Below are 25,385 nucleotides of genomic sequence, written 5' to 3' on the forward strand. Positions count from 1 at the left end.
GGCGTTGATTGCTGAAATATCAGTCTGAACGGCTAATCAATATATTTATATTGTCCGTTTATTTACCATAAAATATCGATGATTCACCTAATAAATGCATCTAGCTGAACATATGATTTTCACTGGATCGATGATTGATGTCTAGCAGTGTATCAATCATACATTTTCTCGCACATCTCAGAGTCCTACTAAACAGTTCAATGACATGATTCCATTTGTTTAGTTAACTGTCGCCACCTGCTGATAGTTGGGGCTAATACAATTTCCCCAAAACAGAAAATGGCCGGTCAAGAAGATCCTGTGCAGAGGGAGATCCACCAAGACTGGGCAAATCGAGAATACATTGAGGTTATCACGAGCAGTATAAAGAAAATAGCAGATTTCCTAAATTCCTTTGGTAAGTAGCTAAATAGATGGAACTTAGATAACTTGGCAGCCGCTTAAAAAAAGGCTGTCAATGCGAAGGCCTAACCTACTTCAAGTACCGGCCGCTGGGCCTGAGTCTTCTTGGTTAACGGTAACGTTAGCTAGTTTCCATCTAAAACACATAAAGTAATATATCAGCTAAAGGACTCGTTACTATTATGTAACGTTATAGGGTTTAAGATTCATGATTCGACCAATCGAAGAAATGTTGTAGTTAGCCAATAGTTAAGTTAGCTTGCTATCTTCTGATGGCTAAGAGACAATTTATGCTTTATCTGCGGTATGGATGGTGTGACGCAGAGGCGAAATTCAGCTCTGTACTGCATCTCATACGCCTCCGAAATGTTGTAGCAAAACGGAGCTTCGTATAGCTCCGCATTGACATGATTGGTTGAATGTAGGTGGGGGCGGGAGGTCCTGTATAAACACAAACTCACTTCCCTGACAGCTTCCTGAAACACAAGAAGTATGAATGCCCTGACTTCTGCAGAAGCTGGATTGACCATGTAGCGCCTTGATCATGCCTATACAGTTATTGCATTTTGGTACACCAGAACTACATTAATTCCCAATGGAACTTTGCGTTTGTCTTGCGGCATTGCATTGCAGTGCGTTCTGTGTGGTGCATACAAGTGTGGATTTATTGAATGTATGCGTCAAACTGTATGCGTAGACTACTTGACAGAAATGGTAGCAGAATGTGAATGTTTTACTTTTGTTGTATACATATCCAGATGCTGCGTACCATTTTGCGCAAAACACTGTACGTGTGATCGACGCGTAAGGGGTCTACAGACAGAGCCAACGGAGCAATGTCGTTTTTCGTCACAAAAGAGGAAGCTCAATGTAATACGCTCCGTCATTCGACAGTCTTTTCCTACCTGGAAATTAAGACCCGATTTATCATTCCTTGCGAAGACTGAGGGGCAGTATTGAGTGAGTTTAGCAACGGAAGTCCAGCCCTTGTCTACACAACATATTTCCCGGTATCCCTTCTAGTATAAACACAGAAGAGATGGACATTCTACTACTTGCAAGCTTCCTTTTTTGTTGTTTTTATTTTGAGATTATTGAAATTCTTTCCTCTTCAATGCTTCGCATAGGTTGGATAAGAGACGTGTATTCTCCATCGTCCCCTCTTGTAGTGTTCAGTGGACGAACTTGCCATTTTTCTGTTTTTTTCTTCTTCTCCTTCTGAGTAGTAACAGCAGTTCAAGCTCTTGTTGTTCAAGCTCTAGCAATTGCAATTCAAAAAGAGACATGTTTGCTTCTGTGGCAAAAAGTAGTGTTGTAGAGCATAGAACACCAGACTGGCCTGACATGTAGCTAGCATTTGTAAACAGACATAACACCAGATCCGAAATTTCAAATGTTGTTGCTAGCTGGTCAAAAAGAGAGCCTCTGCCCCACTTGCTTGGTAAACTACTCTGGCTTATTCCACCCCCTGAGTCAATACATGTTAGAATCACCTTTTGCTGTGATTACAGCTGAGTGTTTCTGGGTAAGTCTCTAAGAGCTTTCCACAACTGGATTGTACCATATCTGCACAATATTCGTTTTACACTTCTTCAAGCTCTGTCAAGTTGACTGTTGATCATTGCTAGACAGCCATTTAAGTCTTACCATAGATTTTGAAACAGGTTTAAATCAAAACTGTAACTCGACCACTCAGGAACATTCAATGTCATCTTGGTAAGTAACCCCAGTGTATGTTTGGTCTTGCATTTTAGGTTATTGTCCTGCTGAAAGATGAATTTGTCTCCCAATGTCTGTATGAAAGCAGACTGAGACAAGTTTTCCGCTAGGACTTTGCCTGTGCTTAGCACTATTCATTTTCTTTTTATCTTAAAAAACACCCTAGTCCTTGCTGATGACAAGCATACCCATAACATGATGCAGCCGCTACCATGCTTGAAAATATGAAGAGTGGTACTCAGTGATGTGTTGGATTTGCCCCAAACATAAGACTTTGTATTCAGGATAAAAATGTAATTGCTTTGCCACAATTTTTTGCAGTATTACTTTAGTGCCTTATTGCAAACAGGATGCATGTTTTGGAATATTTTTATTCTATACAGGCTTCCTTTTCACTGTCATTTAGGTTAGTATTGTGGAGTAACTACAATGTTTATCCATCCTCAGTTCTATCAGACATTTAAATTTAATGGGTTTAAAATCACTATTGGCCTTATAGTGAAATCTTTGAGCATTTTCCTTCCTCTTTGGAAACTCCGTTAGGAAGGACCCCTGTAGCTTTGTGTTACTGGGTGTGTTGATACATCATCCAAAGTGTAATTAATAACTTCACCATGCTCAAAGGGATATTCATTGTCTGCTTTAAAAAAAAAAATGTTTACTCATCTATCAATAGTTGCCCTTCTTTGCGAGTAATTGGAAATCCATCCTGGTCTTTGTAGTTGAATCTGTGCATGAAATGCACTGCTCGACTGAGGGACCTTAGCAAACTGTACTCCACACATACAATTATCTGTTATTAACTTTGATGTGATCATAAAGGTAAATATGTCCACCTTACTGTGTATTTACTTTCCTTCAGATATGTCCTGCCGGTCTCGTTTGGCCACCCTAAATGAAAAGCTGACAGCGTTAGAGAGGAGAATTGAGTACATTGAAGCAAGGGTAAGTGTCATAATGGTCACTAATTCTATGGTGTAAATAAATGTAATGTTTCCAGTTTACACTCCCTGTACAGTACTGGAAGTCATATTGTGTTCTCTAAACTTTGCTCTCTGTTTAGGTCACAAAAGGAGAGACCTTGACCTAAACCAAGATAGTATGCTGGACTGGGTGCTGCAGTTTGGCTGAGGATAGAATACTACATTTGTGACCAATTCCATTTTTGCCCCTTTTTTTTTTACTACGCATTTTATTTTTGTAACAATTTTATGGTTCTGTGGGACCCCCCCCAAAAAATAGCTTTTTCATACTGTGTGTATTTTACGACCATAGCTACTGGATGGTTATGGTAATACCACAGCATCTCCCACAATGTTATAATCGAGACTCAGTTAATGCTATCTTGTATTTATGTTATCATGGGCCAACATAACTTGTTCATTGATTTGATATTGCACAAATACATGAACTTCCTAACAGGGGAAAGTTTTTTTTTTTTGACACTTTGTAACCAGGTTAAATCAAAAGTGACTATGTGAATGAAGATGGAGATTTCACAGCACATGCATTGCAGAAATATCCTTCCCATTAGGCTGAACCAGGATGATTTGAACCACAGGAAGAGCCAAAAATGAATAGTCAGCTCTTTTACTGTGGTCATTATGCTTATCCATATATTTCACTGCTTGTAATAATTGTTTTACTCTAGTGTTAACATGTAAAACCTGTTTCCAAATTAAGTTATCATTGTGTTTTTTTGGAGAAGGGCTTGGAAGGTTTTTGGTTCAAGGGAAGCATGCATAAATGCCAGGTTGAAGGTGTTCCTGGAATATAATATAGGCTGGGTGTGGTGTCAAGACCAGCTTGTATTTGCTCGTAGTGAGTCCATACACACATTCGCCACTATAGCCTCTGGTTGCTGCCCTCAGCCGTAAAGTAGTGTTCTGCTCTCCATGCCAAAGGAACTGATCAACAAACCTCTCTAATGGTCAAAATGTGTTTACTTTTTACTGAGCACTACATTACATGATGTAAATACAAACATGAATTGTGTTAGAGTAATTTTACCCTCGTAAAACTTAGACAGCAGCTAGAGGTCTGTGTATGGAGGTTCTGAGTACTGTTGTTTTTCTGTTCAACTTGATAATTATTGCACCTACCTGGTGTCTCAACTCTACCAGTCCGTGAAGGGAAGAATGGAAATATATTTTTTTCTTTTCATATACTAACGAGCCACCAGACTACAGAAACTATAGCAATGGAACTGAAGTAACGGAATAGCAATACCTATAACATTTGCAATGGGAATATGGCATGGGGAGAGAGAAAAAAGTAATTCGCTGCTTTGATTTAAAAACATAAACAACAAAGTGGAACTCTTAAAGAGTGGAACCCTCACTTTCCTAATATAAAGTTAAAACCTCTCCACCCCTATCCTCTTCCCTTTTTTCCGCTTCTCTCGTCTCCTCACTGCCCTTCCTTTCCCTAAAATTGTCTCTCCTTTCTCTTCTCCTGAAAAGTAAAAAATAGTGTCGGTGGTGAATATTTTAGACCTACCTCCTATGCACTTGTGGAGATGTCAAATCAAATTTTATTGGTCACATTCACATGGTTAGCAGATGTTAATGCGAGTGTAGCGAAATGATGTGCTTCTAGTTACGACCATGCAGTAATATCTAACAAGTAATCTAACAATTTCACAACTACCTTATACACACAAGTGTAAGGAATATGTAAATATAAATGTATGGATGAGCGATGGCTGAACGGCATAGGCACTATGCAGTAGATGGTATAGAGTACAGTATATACATATGAGATGAGTAATGTAGGGTATGTAAACATATAAAGTGGCATTGTTTAAAGTGACTAGTGATACATTTATTACATCGTTTTTTATTATTAAAGTGGCTAGAGATTTGAGTCAGTACGTTGGCAGCAGCCACTCAATGTTAGTGATGGCTGTTGTGGTTGTTGTCCTTGATGATCTTTTGGCCTTCCTGTGTCATCGGGTGCTGTAGGTGTCTTGGAGGGCAAGTAGTTTCCCCCCGGTGATGCGTTGTGCAGACTGCACCACCCTCTGGAGAGCCTTGTGGTTGTGGGCGGAGCAGTTGCTGTACCAGGCGGTGATACAGCCCGACAGGATGCTCTCAATTGTGCATCTGTAAAAGTTTGTGAGGGTTTTTGGTGACAAGACAAATTTCCTCAGCCTCCTGAGGTTGAAGAGGCGCTATTGCGCCTTCTTCACCACGCTGTCTGTGTGGGTGGACCATTTCAGTTTGTCCGTGATGTGTACGCCGAGGAACTTAAAACTTTCCACCTTCACTACTGTCCCGTCAATGTGGATAGGCAGAAGTATTATGACAATGGCTGATACAACCCTAACCCGTGTTTGATTAGTGTGTAGTCCTAGATGTTTTTTTATCTGCTGTGTTTAGTGGTGTTTTGGATGTTAGGATGTGTTAACTCCCACTGAGTAAACACTTGATCCCAGCATCTGGGTTTTGTGCTTTTCTCAGGGGCCTCCTGTTCTGTGAGAGACAAACCACACAACAAATACAAAGGATTTTGAGACTTTTCTTTGTCAGAGGCCATATTGTAGAATGGAAATGTTAAATGTACCGTAGGGGATCATAGAAAATATTTATTTTGAGTATTCTGGAATAATCTTGTCTACAGTATGGGCTGTTTTCCCGGACTCAGATTACACCTTGTCCTGGACAAAAAAGTAATGCTCAATTTAAATTCAATATAAAAAAAAAACATTTTTGTCCAGGACTAGACTTAAGACAGGAGAGGAAGAAGGGGAGATGGAATATACAGTATTTAGCTTAGGTACACGCATGCTAGGGTGTGTGTGGAGGGGCAGGCATTCCCCCTAGAATGCTCGTACCTAAGCTAAATACTGTTAAGTTAAAGCCTTAATCAAAAATGGATTCAATAAAAATAGCCCATAATGACAAAGCGAAAACAGGTTTAGAAATCTTAGCAAATTTATAAAAAAATAAAATATCTTATTTGCATAAGTATTCAGACCCTTTGCTATAAGACTCGAAATTGAGCTCAGGTGCATCCTGTTTACATTGATCATCCTTGATCTTTCTACAACTTGATTGGAGTCCACCTGTGGTATATTCAATTGATTGTACATGATTTGGAAAGGCACACACCTGTCTATATAAGTTCCCACAGTTGACAGTACATGTCAGAGCAAAAACCAAGCCATCCAGCGAACCAAAAACCAAGCCACCGGAGTGCAACAAGCCAGGGACAGCCCCCATAATAGTTAGTGGTATGGAATCCCAGTTGAGAGTGGGAATCAGCATCCTGTCCAGGGGGTACAGGCTACTTGTACTTCAAGCTGCCTTATGTGACAGAAACAGGAGATAGGCTTTTACCCATATGGGCCATTCATGGATTATTTGTCCAATGCTTGGCTAAGTAATGTTACTTACTTTAATTTACAAGACTGAAACCAAGTCTGATTCTTCTACATAAAAGAGCTCTGTAGGAGACAGCCCTGTAGCCATCTGTTTTCTTAAATATTGGGGAAACAAGGAGTCCTGCATCTTGTGGTTCTCTTCTGTTGTCCCTTTCTAACACATACCTCACAGAAATAGAGAATGAAACTAATTTTATCCTCAGTTATCCTTTATACCACGATATACGCTTGCTCTTATTCCAGAAAGCACACCACATATACCCTAGCATAATGTGGCTGAGTGATGAGGAGAAATGTAACGTTTTTTTTGTCCATTGTGTATTTCCATTTGTGGAAAATTTTGTTTAATCCTGGATTTAAAAAAAATATTTATATTTAGCTTCAATGTGGTAAATGGCACATGTGTACATAAACTCAGTAAAAAAAGAAACGTCCTCACTGTCAACTGCGTTTATTTTCAGCAAACTTAACGTCTGTAAATATTTGTATGAACATAAGATTCAACAACTGAGACATAAACTGAACAAGTTCCACAGACATGTAACTAACATAAGTGGAATAATGTGTCCCTGAACAAAGGGGGTGGTCAACATCAAAAGTATCAGTCGGTATCTGGAGTGGCCACCAGCTGCATTAAGTACTGCAGTGCATCTCCCCCTCATGGACTGCACCAGATTTGCCAGTTCTTGCTGTGAGATGTTACCCCACTCTTTCACCAAGGCACTTGCAAGTTCCCGGACATTTCTGGGGGGAATGTCCCTAGCCCTCACCCTCCGATCCAACAGGTCCCAGACGTGCTCAATGGGATTGAGATCCGGTCTCTTCGCTGGCTATGGCAGAACACTGACATTCCTGTCTTACAGGAAATCACGCACAGAACGAGCAGTATGGCTGGTGGCATTATCATGCTGGAGGGTCATGTCAGGATAAGCCTGCAGGAAGGGTACCACATGAGGGAGGAGGATGTCTTCCCTGTAACGCACAGTGTTGAGATTGACTGCAATGACAACAAGCTCAGTCCGATGATGCTGTGACCCTCCACCTCCAAATCGATCCTGCTCCAGAGTACAGGCCTCGGCGTAACTTCCTCGGCGGAACTTTCATTCCTTCGACGATTAACACGAATCCGACCATCACCCCTGGTGAGACAAAACATTGACTCATCAGTGAAGAGCACTTTTTGGCAGTCCTGTCTGGTCCAGCGACGGTGGGTTTGTGCCCATAGGCGACTTTGTTGCCGGTGATGTCTGGTAAGGACCTGCCTTACAACAGGCCTACAATCCCTCAGTCCAGCCTCTCTCAGCCTATTACGGACAGTCTGAGCACAGATGGAGGGATTGTGCGTTCCTGGTGTAACTTGTGCAGTTGTTGCCATCCTGTACCTGTAACGCAGGTGTGATGTTCAGATGTACCGATCCTGTGCAGGTGTTGTTACACGTGGTCTGCCACTGCGAGGATGATCAGCTGTCCGGCCTGTCTCCCTGTAGCGCTGTCTTAGGCGTCGCACAGTACGGACATTGCAATTTATTGCCCTGGCCACATCAGCAGTTCTCATGCCTCCTTGTAGCATGCCTAAGGCACATTCACACAGATGAGCAGGGACCCTGGGCATCTTTCTTTTGGTGTTTTTCAGTCAGTGGAAAGGCCTCTTAAGTGTCCTAAGTTTTCATAAATGTGACCTTAATTGCCTACCGCCTGTAAGCTGTTAATGTCTTAACGACCGTTCCACAGGTGCATGTTCATTAATTGTTTATGGTTCATTGAACAAACATGGGAAACCCTTTACAATGAAGATCTGTGAAGTTATTTGGATTTTTAGGAATTATCTTTGAAAGACAGGGTCCTGAAAAATGGACGTCTCTTTTTTTGCTGAGTTTATGTATAGGCTTGTCTCCCATATGAATCTTCTCTTTGTACCAGACTGGGTTCAAATGCCTTCTGTTTATTTTTTTCAGTATATGTTGTATGTATGTGTATATACACTGTGTATATTATTTTCCTGCTCCAGTGATATAATTATTGTTTGGATAACCTTATTTACTATTGTGTATTGATGTTTACCTTACATTATTTCACTCTTTATGCGATGCGCAATGCAGGAGTATACTGTTAAAATAATTATCATTGTGAATTATTGTAATGTTTGTGTCAATTAATCCCAAAAGGGATGGGTTGCCAATTGGCGATTTGACACGAAAATAACATTTCATTCATACACTTCTCAAACTCTCACCTTCTCTTATCTCTCCCTTCCTGATAGGCACCCCCCCCTCCCAATATCAGTCAATCATAATCACCTTCATTGTGCATCGTTGTAAACATTAGCTTAATTACCGTTTGTGTTTCCCTCTTATCACTCGCATGTTTATCCTTGCCCTAGTGGCTTTATAAATACATTTGACATGCGTAGGGTTCCATCATAGGGAACATACTTGAGTTCCCAGTGCACATTTTTTTCACGATGCGAGATTTGATAAATTAAACAAATTAGAATAGCAGTTAATCTCTATAGCCATTTTGCCGGATAATCTAAAATCGATTAATAACACACACGTATGTCTACTTCACTAACGTTAGCTAGCTATATAACGCCTTAGTCAACGCAAAGGCGTTAGTTAGCTAGTTTACTAATGACCTAGATTAATATCTCTCCTTGATTAAATTCGAACTCTACATTCTGTCCAGACCCTTTATACTTTTTGTTTACAACAAATGTGTTCATTTTCTCCTGTTTATAAATATGATACTATTCCTGATTTCAGGCAACGCAACTCTAGCTACGTCGGCGCGAGTCGAGCAGACGGTACTATGACGTCACTGACAAATTCGATATCCCTTCTAGCCATGACCGAATAAGATAAGGATTTTGACAAACTGTATCCCATCTAACCATTACCCATTCCTTTGGATTTACAACAGTAGCTAGCTAGCTAACGTTAGCTGTATGCTGGCACAAAACTAAAGAAGGAAGCAGAGGGAAATATATTTTGAGACATTTTTCTTTGTAATGTTATAAAACAGGCCACGAAAGCCAGGCCTTGATACTTTATTTAACTGGTAAGTATTCAATTTACTCTTTTTACATTATCAACTGCTAGCAAATCTGTTCTAGCAAGATAATCCTTGACTGTTCATTCCTCTCACCTAGCTAACGTTTATTTTTAATCGGTTTACTTGGCAAAGACCTAGCTAGTTAAAATAACAGTTAGTTAGACATGTAATTTAACCAGCTAACTAGTTGAATAGCTAGCTATTTAACTAGCTAGGTAAGTACTAGCCGAGACTTGTGTCGCTTGCTACATCCATAGCTAGCTAGATAGCCAAGTTAGCCAGCTAGTAACTAGCATTGTTTTTAAGCAGTAACGTTAGAAGTAAATTAGTGGTTAACTATTTGTTGGCATTTCAACAAGTTTAGTAATTGATGCAACATTTATTTTGCATCCCTACAGTTCATTTGTAAGCCTGGCTGTTGCTGTTCAGCAGTGAAACATGGGGGCTGACAAGAGGTGAGAATTTCTCCGACCTTTATGCTCGACTCAGGAGTAAAGATTGCCAGAAGATACAGACCCTACCATTACGTTTGTTTACACTGAGCTGCATTGGGGTCGGAACGCAATCATAGTTACAGTAAGGCACCATGCAAGGTGTGAGATATGGATCGGAAAACGTACCTCAATGCAGGGATGGGATATGCTACTGTACTCAGTTGTACCTTTATCCACACTGCTCCATTGAGAAGATTGAAATACTGCCAGTTTTAACCGTTCAATTAGGAGTACTGTGGCATGTCCCGTCCCTGCATTGAGGTTTATTTTCTGACCCATATTTCACGCCGGCTCCATGGTTTCTTAATGTAATTATAGTGCATGGTTACATGCACACAATGATGTGATTATTGTGGATAGTCAGGTTAATACACTGAACTGCAACATGTAAAGTGTTGGTTTCATGAGCTGAAATAAAAGATCCCAATTCTCCTTTGCCAAGATTATTCATCCACTGGACAGGTGTGGCATATCAAGAAGCTGATTAAACAACATGATCATTACACAGGTGGGCCTTGTGCTGGGGACAATAAAAGGCCACTCTAAAATGTGCAGTTTTGTCACACAACACAGTGCCACAGATATCTCAAGTTTTAAGGGAGCATGCAATTGTCATGCTGACTGCAGGAGTTTCCACCAAAGCTCTTGTCAGAGAATTTAATGTTTATTTCTCTACCATAAGTTGCCTCCAAAGTTGTTTTAGAGAATGTGGCAGTATGTCCAACCGGCTTCACAACCGCAGACCATGTGTATGGCGTAGTGTGGGCGAGCGGTTTGCTGATGTCAACGATGTTAATAGAGTGCCCCGTGGTGGTGGGGTTTTGGTATGGGCAGGCATAGGCTACGGACAGCAAACACAATTGCATTTTATCAATGGCAATTTGAATGCACAGAAATACTGTGATGAGATCCAGAGGCCCTTTTTTTTAAAGTTATCTTTGACCGTCATATTCACGACTGAATATCTCTATTCAGTCAAGTAAAATTCATAGATTAGGACCTAATGAATTTATTTAAATTGACTGATTTGTTCATATGAACTGTAGCATGCTGCGTTTATATTTTTGTTCAGTATATAATTTGTCATTTAAAACATTTACATGCAGTGCCAGAGGAACGATTTCCCTAATAATCCTGTTTACATGGACACATCTGAAGTCAGGCTACTGATGGGACTTTTAAAAAATGCAGAAAATCCGCAAACAAAATAAATGTTCTACTATGGTGACTGTTATTTTTGCAAAGACAATTTGATTCTGAGTTCGGACATATAAAGTTTGTATGTGTAAACTATATATAAGATGCATATTTAACTCGTGCATAAGAGGGAGGCTTGCGCTACCCGTGCTGGCACGTGCTCAGATCAAATACACAGTTGGAACGCCGATTTAAGCTGTTTACATTTCCTAATTTGAGATTGCTCAGAAAACCAGGTGTTTTAATTGGCATATGCTTACTTCGATTATGATCTTACGCCGATTTAAGATAAACAAAGTACGGTGTTTACATGACTAATGCCATACTCTGTAGTGTGCATGTAAACGTGCGCTATGATTGTGTTCCGACCCCAGTGCAGCTCAGTGTAAACAAGTGTAACGGTAGGGTCGTTATCTTCTGGCAAAAGCAAAGAGTGTAGGAAAAGAAAAAGGTGATGTGTGGTAGCTACACCCTGAATGTCTGGATGCAATGCACTCTACTGACAAACATGGGATTTTCTAGGAATGCATTACCCCATTCATAGATGCAAAGTACCTTTAGCGCCTATTGACAAAAGTGACTTCTGTCCGGGGGTGATTTGTTAAAGGTGCAATATGCAGAAAGGCTCTGCCATTTCCTGGTTGCTAAAATTCGATTAGTTCGCCTAATTTCAGTTTGTGACAAAAGAGGCAATGTATAATAATTGTACAATCTAAACCGCTGTGAAATATCTTTAAAATAACCCAAAATATTGTATTTTCAGCTGGTGTACAAAACCGAAAGTAAAAGATGCAAAAACGAAACATAAGAACCGTAAGCATAGAAATAACACGCACAGAACATATCTATCGCTTCTTAGACTTGCTTTCAATGAGACTGACATATCTATAACTCATTGTGAATTTGGTCGGGTCGCCCAAAATGTTACATATTGCAGCTTTAAGAGGCCTGACGCTAATTCTGTACATTAAAACGCATCTCTTGCAGTAGGGTTTTGGAAACATAAGGAAAGTATCTTTCATATCAGCAAGAAATCAAAGCTTAAATTGCCATACATTTTATAGGGTTAGGGTTCCCACACGGCCATATTTCCATGTTACAGGGCTTGTAAATAGACGGAAGACAGAGGCGTACCTGTGCTAATTAGCTACCTGCGTCTACAAACACCTATGTTGTCACTGGAAAAATAGTGTCTGCAATTGTATTAAAACAGTGAACAGTAAGTGAATATTTAGCATTTGTCAAGTTATTTTGATATGAAAGTACAGAGCTTTATGTTGCTAGAACCGTACTGCAATTGAGAATCGATTCTCGTTTAGTTGGAGTATTTGGCTGTTTTGGCTTCCAGAGCCAATTCACCTCTAAACAGAACATGTAAGGTCCTTGGACTATAAGGAGTAACGTTTGGCTCCTTTAGTCCATTATTGAGCTAGGAATGCATTAGCTGAATATGTCATGTGAATAATGTTACCTTGTGTGTTTATGTTCTGAGGTTTGGCCGAAGTGAGCGTAGTGGGAGGTATGCGTCAGACTGGGGGCGAGATGATCCAGAGTGGCGTGAAAGACGGGACAGAGAGCCAGATAGGGATTATGACCAGCGCTGGAGTGACGAGAGACACACTGACCGTTTTGATGAGCGCAGAGACCGAGACGGCCCTCAGGTGAGACTCGAGGAATCAAGTTACGGTCATGGGGCGCTCAATGACCTTGGGCATGCATTCATCAAAAACTTGTTCTGTACTGGGCTGTTTGCAATGAAGAGCTGTTATTCTCTGATGTAATGTTGCTTGCCCTCTTCAGTTAACAACTGTGTTCTTCTTGTAGAGAAGGCGAAAGCGCCACAACAGTGACAGGTCTGAAGATGGCTATCAGTCTGATGGTGATTATCAAGAGCAGGATTATAAGATGGAGCTGGGGCAGGAGGAGAGCAAGACCATCATGCTCCGGGGCCTGTCCCTCTACGTCACAGAGGAAGCTGTAGGTCCTCTTTATTCATAACTACTGATAATACATGCTTCACAGAGCTGCCGTATAGAGGCTAGCATGCCATATGCAGTATTGATGTGTATAATAGGAAACATACATCGTGGATTGTGACCTCTCTTGAATATAGTGAACCGTGGCCCACTGAATGTTCCCCTCCTGTGTTTCAGATCCAGGCTGCTCTTGAGCAGCTGCAGGGACCCCAGCCTGTGGACATTCGGCTGATGAAGAAGAGGACAGGTGAGAGTTGTTGTCTGGAGCCTCAGGTTGATTCGGCTCCACACACACTACCACCCCACACACGCCACCCTGCCTCCAATATCAATCATATTTGCCATAGCAAAGGAACCTTCACCACACCTACACCAGTGGGTCTTTTATTTTGTGGATTGTTTTTATTTGTAGATGAGATTGAGACCATAAGGGTATCCTTCGAAGCAAGCTAGATCTACTCAGGGTTTTTATAAAGCTGACCAGCTTCAGTTTGCTTCACATTCCAGCTCAGTCTTCATCCGTACTACGACAGTGGATATTGCTTGTCCGTCTGACGCGAACTCTAGCAGGCTTGTAACTGTGTGTGCATGTCGCACATGGCTACAAACTTTTCATTTAGACGATGCTGAAGCATCAATCCATGGGTGAGTCAGTGCCACATTTTCATTTGTGCCGAACTCAAAATGAAAAAAGTTATCTTGCAAATTCAGCAGGCTATGGTGTGAAATATACTTTTAGAAGTGCCATCTTTATTTTATTACTTATCATTAATGCTGTCTTTGGTGTGCTTATCAATGCACAAGCACCCTTTTTCCTCACTCATATCGATATTTTTTATTTATTAAGTCATACAAATGTTTTACATTGCGTGAAGTTTAAAATGCATTCTGTCATAAAAAAATGTGTAATGTGATATTTTAACACAAAAAAAAATTTCATTAATAAAATATTGACTCCATCGTCTTCCTAATGAAGGGGATGATGAAGCAATCTTTGCAAGAGGGAATCTGATTTCACTGGTCCTCAACTCTCTGCTCTGTCATTTCATTCAGGGTAAGTGGAGTTAGCCTGACCCGGAGCAGGTTAGTTCTGAAGGATTCGTTGCCATAGTAATTTACCTTGCTAAAAGGTGAGCCATTTTCGTGTGACTGGTTATCCCAAGTTGAACTCCGAGTTGACCAAAGTTACCTCGCTAACTCCTCAAATGTGCTTCGTAGGATACCCCTTTGGTAAGTGGGTGTACTTGTCTCAGTTTTTTTTTTTTACACTTCACATTTTATCGTATTATCTTTGCCTGGCAATCATTCAAGTGCGGTCCAAGCACTGTCATCTAAAGGCTTTCATGCTATGGCAAAGGTTACCCCTCCCCTACCCTCTTCAAAATAAATCTCCCACTGTTTCACTTGTAATGGGTTGTGAAGCAGACTGTGACAGAGTTTGAATGTTGTGCCAAAGCACTCTGACTAACACAACTCCCGTCTATATTTGAATGCTGTCTCTAGGTATAAGCAGAGGTTTCGCCTTCGTGGAGTTTTATCACTTGCAAGATGCTACCCGATGGATGGAGACCAATCAGGTTGCTTCAACAATCGCCAAGTCTAGATTTTGTCTTGGAGATCAGAGCCCAAAATAACAAACAGATGTCTTGAGAGACTGACCTTTGAGAAATTTGCTGTATAAGTGACTATTTGCTGTGAGCTGAGGGTCCTGCATAGACAAAGGACAGCACCAACGCTTTTGCTATATGAATCTGATTTCTTTCTTTAAGTTGTCTTTATAATATAATGAACTAGATGGATTATTCTAACAGAAATTCTAGTTTAAACAGGTTAGACAGAAAAAAATTGTCTATACAATAAAAATGTGCAAGATTAGCATTGGACCCTCTGAAGCTCACCATACAAAGTGTCAACTTATACATTTTTAACATTTGGAATGAAGACTGGATTTAAGCAATCAAAAGAGGAGGTAGCTCATTTTGTGTGTGCTGTTGTGTAGCTAAATAAGTGTATATTTTAAGAAAATAAGGATTTTACTTTGAGAGTTTAGGCGCTCTTTGGTTCTGGGTGTCTCACATAGCCATGTTTTGATATGGCTGCCCCCAGGGCAGGGTTCCACATAGCACACTTTGCTCCAGCTCAGTCTCTTGGCCCATTACACATCCTCCACCTTTCAAACCGAAGACGAGGGAATGGGCCAAGGACGGGCTGGTAGCACTCCGGTCCGACACACTGCTAGAATCCTACCCAGCACATGCACTTCTCTCTCTCTCCTCTCTTCTCTCTCTCTCTCTCTGTCTCTCTCTGTCTCTCTCTCTGTGTGTCTCTGTCTGATCTACTCACCCCTGTGTTCTCTGAGGGGTTGTACCTAAGCGAGTGTGACCCTAGCAACTCTTTCCCTTCCCGGCTGTGCTCGCTCATGGGGTGTGATAGTATGAGAATCTCACCTGACTGTGTGGCTAGGAGTTGAGGAAGCAAAAATAACTGGTGGCTTTTGATCTTACAGAATAAGCTGATGATCCAGGGAAAGTGTGTGGCTATGCACTACAGCAACCGGAGACACACATTTGAAAACTGGCTCTGCAATGCTGTACGTATCCCCTCTTCTCCACCTCCATGTTTTCTACTCCACAGACCAAATCCCTTCTCTGTTTTGTGTTGCCAAATGGTTTCACTCATAGTTTCTATCAATGTTTCTAGATACACTGTTTTGTCGTTAAAGTTGAATTCAACTGAGTGAAAACAATGTAACCGGTTGCTTGCAGTGCGGTCTGTACAATTTCCGGAAAAGGCTGAGGTGCTTCAGATGTGGAGCAGTCAAAGTAGGTAAGTAGCCCTGTGTTCATACTTGCATTCCCAATGTGGATGGCTCAGCAACAGAGACCAGTGATTATCAAGTATCACATTCTAGACCCTTGATGTGAAAGTCCAGTGGCCAATCCCAGGTGATATCATAGTTGCTGGGTGGGCCTTGATAGAACTACTTTGCTATTGTGTTTTAAACAGAGGGGTCAGAGTCTGCTGGCCCCAGTGACCGGAACTTAGACCCTAAGCAAGCTGGAGACTACTGTGGTGACAGTGAGTACCATCTTCTAATCATTCTGTGTGCCTTTGTGTGTGGCTATTGATAGGAAGAGTAGGAACATTCTCTTATTTTCTTGACAGCAATCATCTTGAGAAACATCGCTCCCCTCTCCAGCGTTGAGGCCATCATGACGACCCTGGCTCCCTACGCCATCCTGTCTCCGGGCAACATCCGTCTGATCAAGGACAAACAGACAGGACAGAACAGAGGCTTTGCCTTTGTACAGCTCTCCTCTCCTCTGGTATGCGTGTTGTCATCAGAATAATGCACATTGTCATTGTAATATGATTGGCTAAGTTAGGTCTCATGTTGACAGTATGTCTGCAATCCTTATTATTATTATTATTCCTGTGCAGGAGGCTTCCCAGCTCCTGACAATCCTCCAGGGCCTGCAGCCCCCTCTGAAGCTGGATGGGAAGACTATTGGGGTGGATTATGCGAAGAGTGCCAGGAAGTGAGTCATGACTCTGTCTCCCTTTACCAAACAATACACCACATACTCACTCCGTACACAGTTATAGGGAAGCACCATAGGAATAAGAAGATTAAACATGCATCCTCCCACACTAAAATCCAGATCTCATCTCTTTGTGTTTCCCCGACAGAGACCTGCTGATGCCAGATGGGAACAGAGTCAGTGCCTTCTCTGTTGCCAGCACAGCCATTGCTGCTGCTCAGTGGTCCTCCAGCCAGGTATCACCATGACTACTCCCTCTGCACCTCATGTCACTTTATCTAAATCATGTAGTTGTGGTCCCACCACTCTATGTTCTCATGCCTTGGTCTCTTTCTGTCTTTCAGCCAAAGCAGGCCCTGGGTGCTACCACAGACTATGGTTCCCTGCAGGAGGGCTGTGCACAGCACACACAGGTCAGTACTCTTTGGAGGCCAACTCAACTCATCGTTCCACACCAAGTGGGGGATGCTCTTTAAACCTGAAGCTGTGCATCAGGGAGAGATAGTCAGTAAATTTAACTTTAAAGATAGTTTTAAGCAGCATGTATAATATTTGTCTCTCAGTATGGGCAGGATTATCTGTCGTGGCCTCAGCAGCCTGCTGTGTTGGATCCTGCTCCTGGAGACGGAATATTAGGAGGTGAGAATCCAAATAGACCGACGTCTACTTCACAGTGCGTCTTAACACTACAGCTAGTGACTCAGACTGTCTGGTTTATATTATGACTTTAATCATGGTTTGTGTATTTTAATGGCAGCTGCACCAGGAGTGAAGGCCCTGGTCCCTACAGCAGCAGGTGTGGTTGTTTCCCAGACCACACAGGTCTACCAACATCACCTCCTCAGCCAGCCTACCCTACAGGTAGCGCTTAAGGCCTCACATCAACATTCATGATGCTTGTTACACACATGCTGCTCAATTGGGTGTTGTCAATACGGATGAGTGCAGCAGTTGAACATGTGGTGCTGTTGTTTTCCCACCCACAGTTGCACCAACTAGTTGGGCAGATTGATGTGCCACCACAGGCTACCAGTTCCAGAGTTGCCAACTCTTCACTGAGAACAGCAGCAGCCGCTTTGGCAGCCTCCCCTGGAGCTGCCACTTTCTCTGACAGCCCATCTGGTAAGAAGGGACTCCATATTGGATTTCCATTCTTTATTTAGTTTGAACGTCATTGCCATACATTGAATACCTGAAGGTCATTCAATACAATGTATCTGCTGTTGCTTTTAACTAGTTGTTCCTGACACCTCTGCTTACCAATATGATGAGTCATCTGGGTACTACTACGATCCACAGACTGGTCTGTACTACGACCCTAACAGCCAGGTATGTATAGTGCTTTCGAAAAGTATTCATATCTTTTGTCTTATTCCACATTTTGTGTTACAGCCTGAATTCAAAATGGATTTTTTTTTAAATATACACATTCTCAACCATCAACAAACAATACCCCATAATGACCAAGTGAAAACACGATTTTAGAAAGGTTTGCAAATGTATTGAAAATTAAATACAGAAAGTATTCACGCCCCTGAGGCAATACATGTTAGAATCACCTTTGGCAGCGATTACAGCTGAGTCTTTCTGGGTAAGTCTCAAAGAGCTTAGCACACCTGGATTTGCACATGATTATTTTTACAATTCTTCAAGCTTTGTCAAGTTGTTTGTTGATCATTGCTAGACAGCCATTTCAAGTCTTGCTAAAGATTTTCAAGATGATTTTAAGTCAAAACTAACTAGGCCACTCAGGAACATTCAATGTTGTCTTGGTAAGCAACTCCAATGTAGGTTTGGCCTTGTGTTTTAGTTTATTGTCCTGCTGAAAGGTGAATTCATCTCCCTGTGTCTGTTGCAAAGCAGACTGAACCAGGTTTTCCTCTAGGATTTTGCTTGTGCTGAGCTCTGTTACGTTTCTTTTTATCCCCCCAAAAAACTCCCTAGTCCTTGCAGATGACAAGCATACCCATAACATGATGCAGCCACCACCATGCTTGAAAATATGACTGGTGGTACTCAGTGATGTGCTGTTTTGGATTTTCCCCAACCATAACGCTTTCTATTTTTTGCAGTGTTACTTGAGTGCCTTATCACAGCCATTTAACTCTAACTGTTTTAAAGTCACCATTGGCCTCATGGTGAAATCCTTGGGATTGTTTCTTTCCTCTCGGGCAACTGACTTAAGAAGGACTTTATCTTTGTAGTGATGGGTGTATTTATAGTGTAATACAATTTTTTAATTATAGTGTAATTAATAATTTCACCATGCTCGAAAGGACATTCAATGTCTGCTTTTTTAAATGTTTAGCCATCTACCAATAGGTGCCCTTTGCGAGGCATTGGAAAACCTTCCTGGTCTTTATGGTTGAATCTGTGTTTGAAATTCACTGCTCAACTGAGGGACTTTACAGATAATTGTATGTGTTGGGTACAGAGATGAGGTAGTCATTAAAAAATCATGTTAAATGCTATTATTGCACACAGAGTGAGTCCATGCAACTTATTATGTGACTTAAGTACATTTCTACTTCTGAACTTATTTAGGCTTGCCATAATAAAGGGGTTGAATACTTATTGACTGAAGACATATCAGCTTTTCATTTTTTTTGAATTGTTAACATTTCTGAAAACTTAATTCCACTTTGAATACTTTCTGAAGACAGTGTAACTACTCTCTCACCCCTATAGACTTCCTCTCTATCAGAGACTTGATCATTATTATTATACATTATGTATTTTAAATCTCTGTGTAGTACTACTTCAACTCCCAGACCCAGCAATACCTGTACTGGGACAGTGAGACACAGACCTACATCCCTGCAGCAGCAGAAACAACAACAGCAGCAGCAGACTCCAGCTCCGAACAGGCTTCCGCCTCCTCAGCAGCCTCGCCCAGCACAGAGTCCAAGGAGAAGAAGGACAAGCCCAAAAGCAAGTCTGCCCAGCAGGTAACAGGCAGACAAGCACCTCTTGCAAGCATGGGAAGTCCCATACTGAAGCACTAGTGCATATAGTGAGATATGTTAGTAACTCTGTCGTCTCCCATTTCAGATAGCCAAAGACATGGAGCGATGGGCCAAGAGCCTAAACAAGCAGAAGGAGAGCATCAAGAGCAGCTTGCAGGGCCTGGGGCAGGGCAGGGATGAGGACCGGAGAGAGGCTGCCGCTGCCGATGCAGGCTTCTCTACCCTCTTTGAGAAAAAGGTACTCATGATTATAACCCTCTGTTGAGTCAATATACTGTAGCTGGCTCTTAAATCATGTCACAGCTGTGGTACTGTGATACCTATCTCATTAAAGGATTATGAACTGTTTGGTGTCATGTCAATGGGTGGCAGGTAGCCTAGCAGTTAGAGTGTAGGGCCAGTAACCCGAAAGGTCGCTGGTTCGAATCCCTGAGCCGACAAGGTGAAAACTATCAGTGCCCTTGAGCAAGGAACTTAACCCTAATTGCTCCTGTAAGTCACTCTGAATAAGAGTGTCTGCTAAATGACTAAAATGTAAATGCAAGTGTCTGATTTAGTGTTTTGCTCCTCCAGCATGGTGCAGGGTTTGAGACCCAGCCGGTGGTGATGAATGAGCTGCTGAAGAATGGAGAACCGGAAACCCCAGTAGCCAAGGTAAGGATGTAGCTGAGATAGCACTGTGAAACACTACAGTTAGACTACAGAGAAAGACAAAAGCAGCTTGGATTATTAGTGTTTTTGGGCCATCTGGTGGTGAGATGTGGAGTCACTTTGTATCTATCCCTATTGGAAAGCCCGGTCCTCACTTCTCCAGTGGCTTGTGGGGCATGGGTCTCACTTCATAGTAAAAGGTTTGTGTGTGTGTTGCAGAGTGGCCTGGTGGCAGCCTACATTGGTGGGGACAGTGACTCAGAGGAGGCAGCCAACCCAGAGAGTGGAGGTGTGGGTGATGAGGGGTCAGACAAGCTGACAGACTGGAAGAAGATGGCCTGCTTGCTCTGTCTCAGGCAGTTCCCCGGCAAAGACGCCCTGCTGCGTCACCAGCAGCTCTCAGACCTGCACAAGGTAGGATGGCAAGCAGCAGAATGGCACTTTAATCTCTGAGTCTGGGTGGAGGGAAATATTTTGAGTTATTTTTGGCCCTGCCATCTGCTGAGGGTGTGCAGTTGCCTTTTAGCATAAGCAAGGTGAGAACACACATTCTTTTGAACTGTCATGCCGAGACTAGTCGAGCCATTTCAATGTGTGAATTGCATAGTTCCCGGGGAATATTAACCTTTTTTTTTTTTTTTGCTTTATTGTCTTAGCAAAACTTGGAAATTCACAGAAGATCCAAACTATCTGAGGCCCAGCTGGAAGAGTTGGAGGGAAAAGAGATGGAGGTAGGCTTTACTCTTTGAAGATTTTTGACATTCACAGGAACATTTATAGAAAGTCGAGATCTTCAATGACACCAATGATTATAATTTGTGTTTTGTTGACATGATTCTGTGTAGCTGAAGTACAGAGACAGAGCTGCTGAGAGAAGGGATAAGTATGGTGTTCCCGAACCACCAGCACCCAAGAAGAAGAAATTCTATCAGCCTCCTGCCCCCACGGTGTAAGGGTTTCAACCAATCCTATCGCCCAAGCTGGGGGTCTCACGTTACGAGAATGTTATTGTCCAACTACATCCTTGATCAATTCAATGAACCAGAAATACATTTATTACATTTTACTAATACCGTTTGATTAATTCACCTCTCATCAACCACCTGACACACAGGAACTACGAGCAGCCCACCAAAGACGGTCTTACCAGTGCCAACATTGGGAACAAGATGCTGCAGGCCATGGGCTGGCAGGAGGGCAAGGGCCTGGGCCGCAACCAGCAGGGCATCACTGCACCTATCTCTGTGAGTTATGCAGCCAAAATGAGAAATTAGAGGCCTTTTTCATCTGCAGTGAGTTAGTGCAGAGTGCTTAAATGGCCTGTAGGTTTTTGTCACTGGGCTATTTCCTGACAGATCAGGTTGGTGCATGGCGGTGTGTTGAGTTTGTATATGTGTGGCCAATTAGCAGGTGTACCTAAGGGGGTACATGAGCTCAATCTGTCTGTTTTGATAAGCGTCTTCTTGCCCTCTCCCCACAGGCCTCATTACGAACCAAGGGCACAGGCCTGGGCATCAAGGGAAGCAACTACGAACTCTCCGCATCAGACACCTACAAGGACGCCGTGCGCAAAGCCATGTTTGCACGCTTCACTGAGATTGAGTGAACAAATATTACAGCCATCCACTCCATCCTCAATCCCTGTTACCTGCCTATTATCCTCACCACTGTGAAAATGACAAGAACAAGAGGAACAATGTGTTATTTATGATCTCTGTGGCCTTGTACAACAGCTATAAATAATGAAGATATTGGGTATTTCACAGGCCAAGCTAGTTCTTCTATTTAATGTATTTTTTTATTTAGTAAAAAAAGCTTTCTTTTGACTTTTTCATCCATATAAAATGCTGTCAATAGCATTCTGTACAGTTTGTAATTTTGTATGGATTACAAATGTGTCTGTGCTAAGCTCCTCTGTGGATGTTTGTCTGAGAGAAAGATCAGAATTAAACTTGACTTTTGTGTTTACGTGCCTCCATCTGGTTTTTCAAATTTTAGAATACTTTTTTAATTACATGTTTGAGGGTTCACAGAATCAGATCATGTGCTTCAAGGTACAGTATTGTTGCCATAGTCTCAATCTTTCTCATATGTGCTGAAGTTTTCAATTGTTCACTCAGTGTAGCGACAGAGGCACTATGATTTGATAAGGAAGTTTTCGTTTATAGGAGTACTGTGATGAGGGCTGCCCCTGCCCACAGCCTGTCTGACTCACTGGTCATTGCTGAACTGCTCCTCCTGGGACAGTTCGCTGGATCCTTGAACCTCAATGTTACCCTTCACTACTACTTCTCACCTGGCTTGAGTGTATCCACCAGAACAGGTATGATTCCACCATCAACTCTTGGGTTTTGACAAATTGTGCTTTATGGTTATGTTTTGACTAAAGGTAAACTCTTGCAAGGAATGTTTGATATTACTGTAACCTGTTTAGAGTTAGAAGTATCTGATTTTGTGGTTTGGATTACCATATATAGAGGTTCCAATGAACAGGTGTGGAATGCACATGATTATGAAGTCTATGGAGAGTAGTGGAAGAGCAATGCTGGTCCTTAATAAAGCATACAATTTAGCCCTTTAACCAACAGGCTCCTGATGTCAGAGGAGACGGATGTTCAAATCAAAGTTTATTTGTCACGTGCGCCGAATACAGTGAAATGCTTACTTACAGGCTCTAACCAATGGTGCGGGGAAAAAAGGTATGTGTGTGTGTGTAGGTAGTTAAGTAAAGAAATAAAACAGTAAAAAGACATTTGAAAAAAGAGTCGAGGCTACATACAGACACCTGTTAGTCAGACTTATTGAGGTAGTATGTACATGTAGGTATCGTTAAAGTGACTGGATATATGATGAACAGAGAGTAGCAGAAGCGTAAAAAGAGGGGTTGGCGGGTGGTGGGACACAATGCAGATAGCCCGGTTAGCCAATGTGCGGGAGCACTGGTTGGTCGGGCCAATTTAGGTAGTATGTACATGAATGTATAGTTAAAGTGACTATGCATGTAAGATAAACACAGAGTAGCAGCAGCGTAAAAGAGGGGTTGGGGGGGGCACACAATGCAAATAGTCCGGGTAACCATTTGGTTACCTGTTCAGGAGTCTTATGGCTTGGGGGTAAAAACTGTTGAGAATCCTTTTTGTCCTAAACTTGGCACTCCGGTACCGCTTGCCACGGTAGTAGAGAGAACAGCCTATGACTGGGGTGGCTGGGGTCTTTGACAATTTTTAGGGCCTTCCTCTGACACAGCCTGGTGTAGAGGTCCTGGATGGCAGGCAGCTTTGCCCCAGTGATGTACTCTCTCGATGTTGCAGCTGTAGAACCTTTTGAGGATCTCAGGACCCATGCCAAATATTTTTAGTTTCCTGGGGGGGAATAGGCTTTGTCGTGCCCTCTTCACGACTGTCTTGGTGTGTTTGGACCATTCTAGTGTGTTGTTGATGTGTACACCAAGGAATTTGAAGCTCTCAACCTGCTCCACTACAGCCCTGTCGATGAGAATGGGGACGTGCTCGGTGCTCCTTTTCCTGTAGTCCACAATCATCTCCTTTAGTCTTGGTTACGTTGAGGGATAGGTTGTTATTCTGGCACCACCCGGCCAGGTCTCTGACCTCCTCCCTATAGGCTGTCTCGCCGTTGTCGGTGATCAAATCAAATTTATTTATATAGCCCCTCGTACATCAGCTGATATCTCAAAGTGCTGTACAGAAACTCAGCCTAAAACCCCTAACAGCAAGCAATGCAGGTGTAGAAGCACGGTGGCTAGGAAAAACTCCCTAGAAAGGCCAAAACCTAGGAAGAAACCTAGAGAGGAACCAGGCTATGAGGGGTGGCCAGTCCTCTTCTGGCTGTGCCGGGTGGAGATTATAACAGAACAAGGCCAAGATGTTCAAATGTTCATAAATGACCAGCAGGTTCAAATAATAATAATCACAGTAGTTGTCGAGGGTGCAGTAAGCCAGCACCTCAGGAGTAAATGTCAGTTGGCTTTTCATAGCCGATCATTAAGAGTATCTCTAGAGAGTTGAAAACAGCAGGTCTGGGACAGGTAGCACGTCTGGTGAACAGGTCAGGGTTCCATAGCCGCAGGCGGAACAGTTGAAAATGGAGCAGCAACACGGCCAGGTGGACTGGGGACAGCAAGGAGTCATCATGCCAGGTCGTCCTGAGGCATGGTCCTATGGCTCAGGTCCTCCGAGAGAGAGAGAGAGAGAAAGAAAGAAAGAAAGAAAGAAAGAGAGAATTAGAGAGCATACTTAAATTCACACAGGACACCGGATAAGATCCCGTGTGGCTCAGTTGGTAGAGCATGGCGCTTGCAACGCCAGGGTTGTGGGTTCATTCCCCACGGGGGGACCAGGATGAATATGTATGAACTTTCCAGTTTGTAAGTCGCTCTGGATAAGAGCGTCTGCTAAATGACTTAAATGTAAATGTAAATGTAAGACAGGAGAAGTACTCCAGATATAACAAACTGACCCTAGCCCCCCGATACATAAACTACTGCAGCATAAATACTGGAGGCTGAGACAGGAGGGGTCAGGAGACACTGTGGCCCCATCCGATGATACCCCCGGACAGGGCCAAACAGGAAGGATATAACCCCGCCCACTTTGCCAAAGCACAGCCCCCACACCACTAGAGGGATTTCTTCAACCACCAACTTACCATCCTGAGACAGGGCAGAGTATAGCCCACAAAGATTTCCGCCACGGCACAATCCAAGGGGGGGCGCCAACCCAGACAGGAAGATCACGTCAGTGACTCAACCCACTCAAGTGACGCACCCCTCCTAGGGACGGCATGAAAGAGCACCAGTAAGCCAGTGACTCAGCCCCTGTAATGGGGTTAGAGGAAGAGAATCCCAGTAGAGAGAGGGGAACCGGCCAGGCAGAGACAGCAAGGGCAGTTCGTTGCTCCAGAGCCTTTCCGTTCACCTTCACACTCCTGGGCCAGACTACACTCAATCATATGACCTACTGAAGAGATAAGTCTTCAGTAAAGAC

At 42.5% G+C, this 25,385-nt stretch overlaps 2 protein-coding genes across 3 annotated transcripts; both read left to right on the plus strand.

The window, feature by feature from the left end:
- Positions 1 to 242: 242 nt before the first annotated feature.
- Positions 243 to 3,803, plus strand: LOC129847435 (probable protein BRICK1). Its single transcript, XM_055915230.1, has 3 exons — positions 243 to 397; positions 2,984 to 3,066; positions 3,185 to 3,803. Exons 1-3 carry the CDS (start codon positions 280 to 282, stop codon positions 3,209 to 3,211), a joined length of 228 nt encoding a protein of 75 aa, XP_055771205.1. The 5' UTR covers positions 243 to 279; the 3' UTR covers positions 3,212 to 3,803.
- A 102-nt stretch (positions 3,804 to 3,905) lies between these two features.
- LOC129847410 (RNA-binding protein 5-like) lies at positions 3,906 to 22,348 on the plus strand. 2 transcript variants are annotated; one of them, XM_055915200.1, is made up of 25 exons: positions 3,906 to 9,562; positions 9,955 to 10,011; positions 12,740 to 12,908; positions 13,072 to 13,224; positions 13,401 to 13,470; positions 14,727 to 14,800; positions 15,730 to 15,813; positions 15,989 to 16,049; positions 16,230 to 16,301; positions 16,389 to 16,549; positions 16,665 to 16,762; positions 16,914 to 17,001; positions 17,110 to 17,178; positions 17,329 to 17,404; positions 17,523 to 17,626; positions 17,752 to 17,887; positions 18,003 to 18,094; positions 19,519 to 19,713; positions 19,817 to 19,969; positions 20,305 to 20,385; positions 20,602 to 20,796; positions 21,039 to 21,113; positions 21,228 to 21,331; positions 21,497 to 21,626; positions 21,863 to 22,348. In XM_055915200.1, the coding sequence occupies exons 2-25, from the start codon at positions 9,995 to 9,997 to the stop codon at positions 21,986 to 21,988; spliced, it is 2,583 nt and encodes an 860-aa protein (XP_055771175.1). In that variant the 5' UTR covers positions 3,906 to 9,562; positions 9,955 to 9,994; the 3' UTR covers positions 21,989 to 22,348. The 2 variants fall into 2 exon arrangements, with proteins under 2 accessions (XP_055771175.1, XP_055771183.1); XM_055915208.1 differs by lacking the exons at positions 3,906 to 9,562; positions 9,955 to 10,011; positions 12,740 to 12,908; positions 13,072 to 13,224; positions 14,727 to 14,800 and having other exon boundaries at positions 13,412 to 13,470.
- Positions 22,349 to 25,385: the final 3,037 nt, after the last annotated feature.

This window comes from Salvelinus fontinalis, chromosome 3 (genome assembly GCF_029448725.1).
Source record: "Salvelinus fontinalis isolate EN_2023a chromosome 3, ASM2944872v1, whole genome shotgun sequence".
In the NCBI taxonomy this organism is placed as follows: Eukaryota; Metazoa; Chordata; class Actinopteri; order Salmoniformes; family Salmonidae; genus Salvelinus; species Salvelinus fontinalis.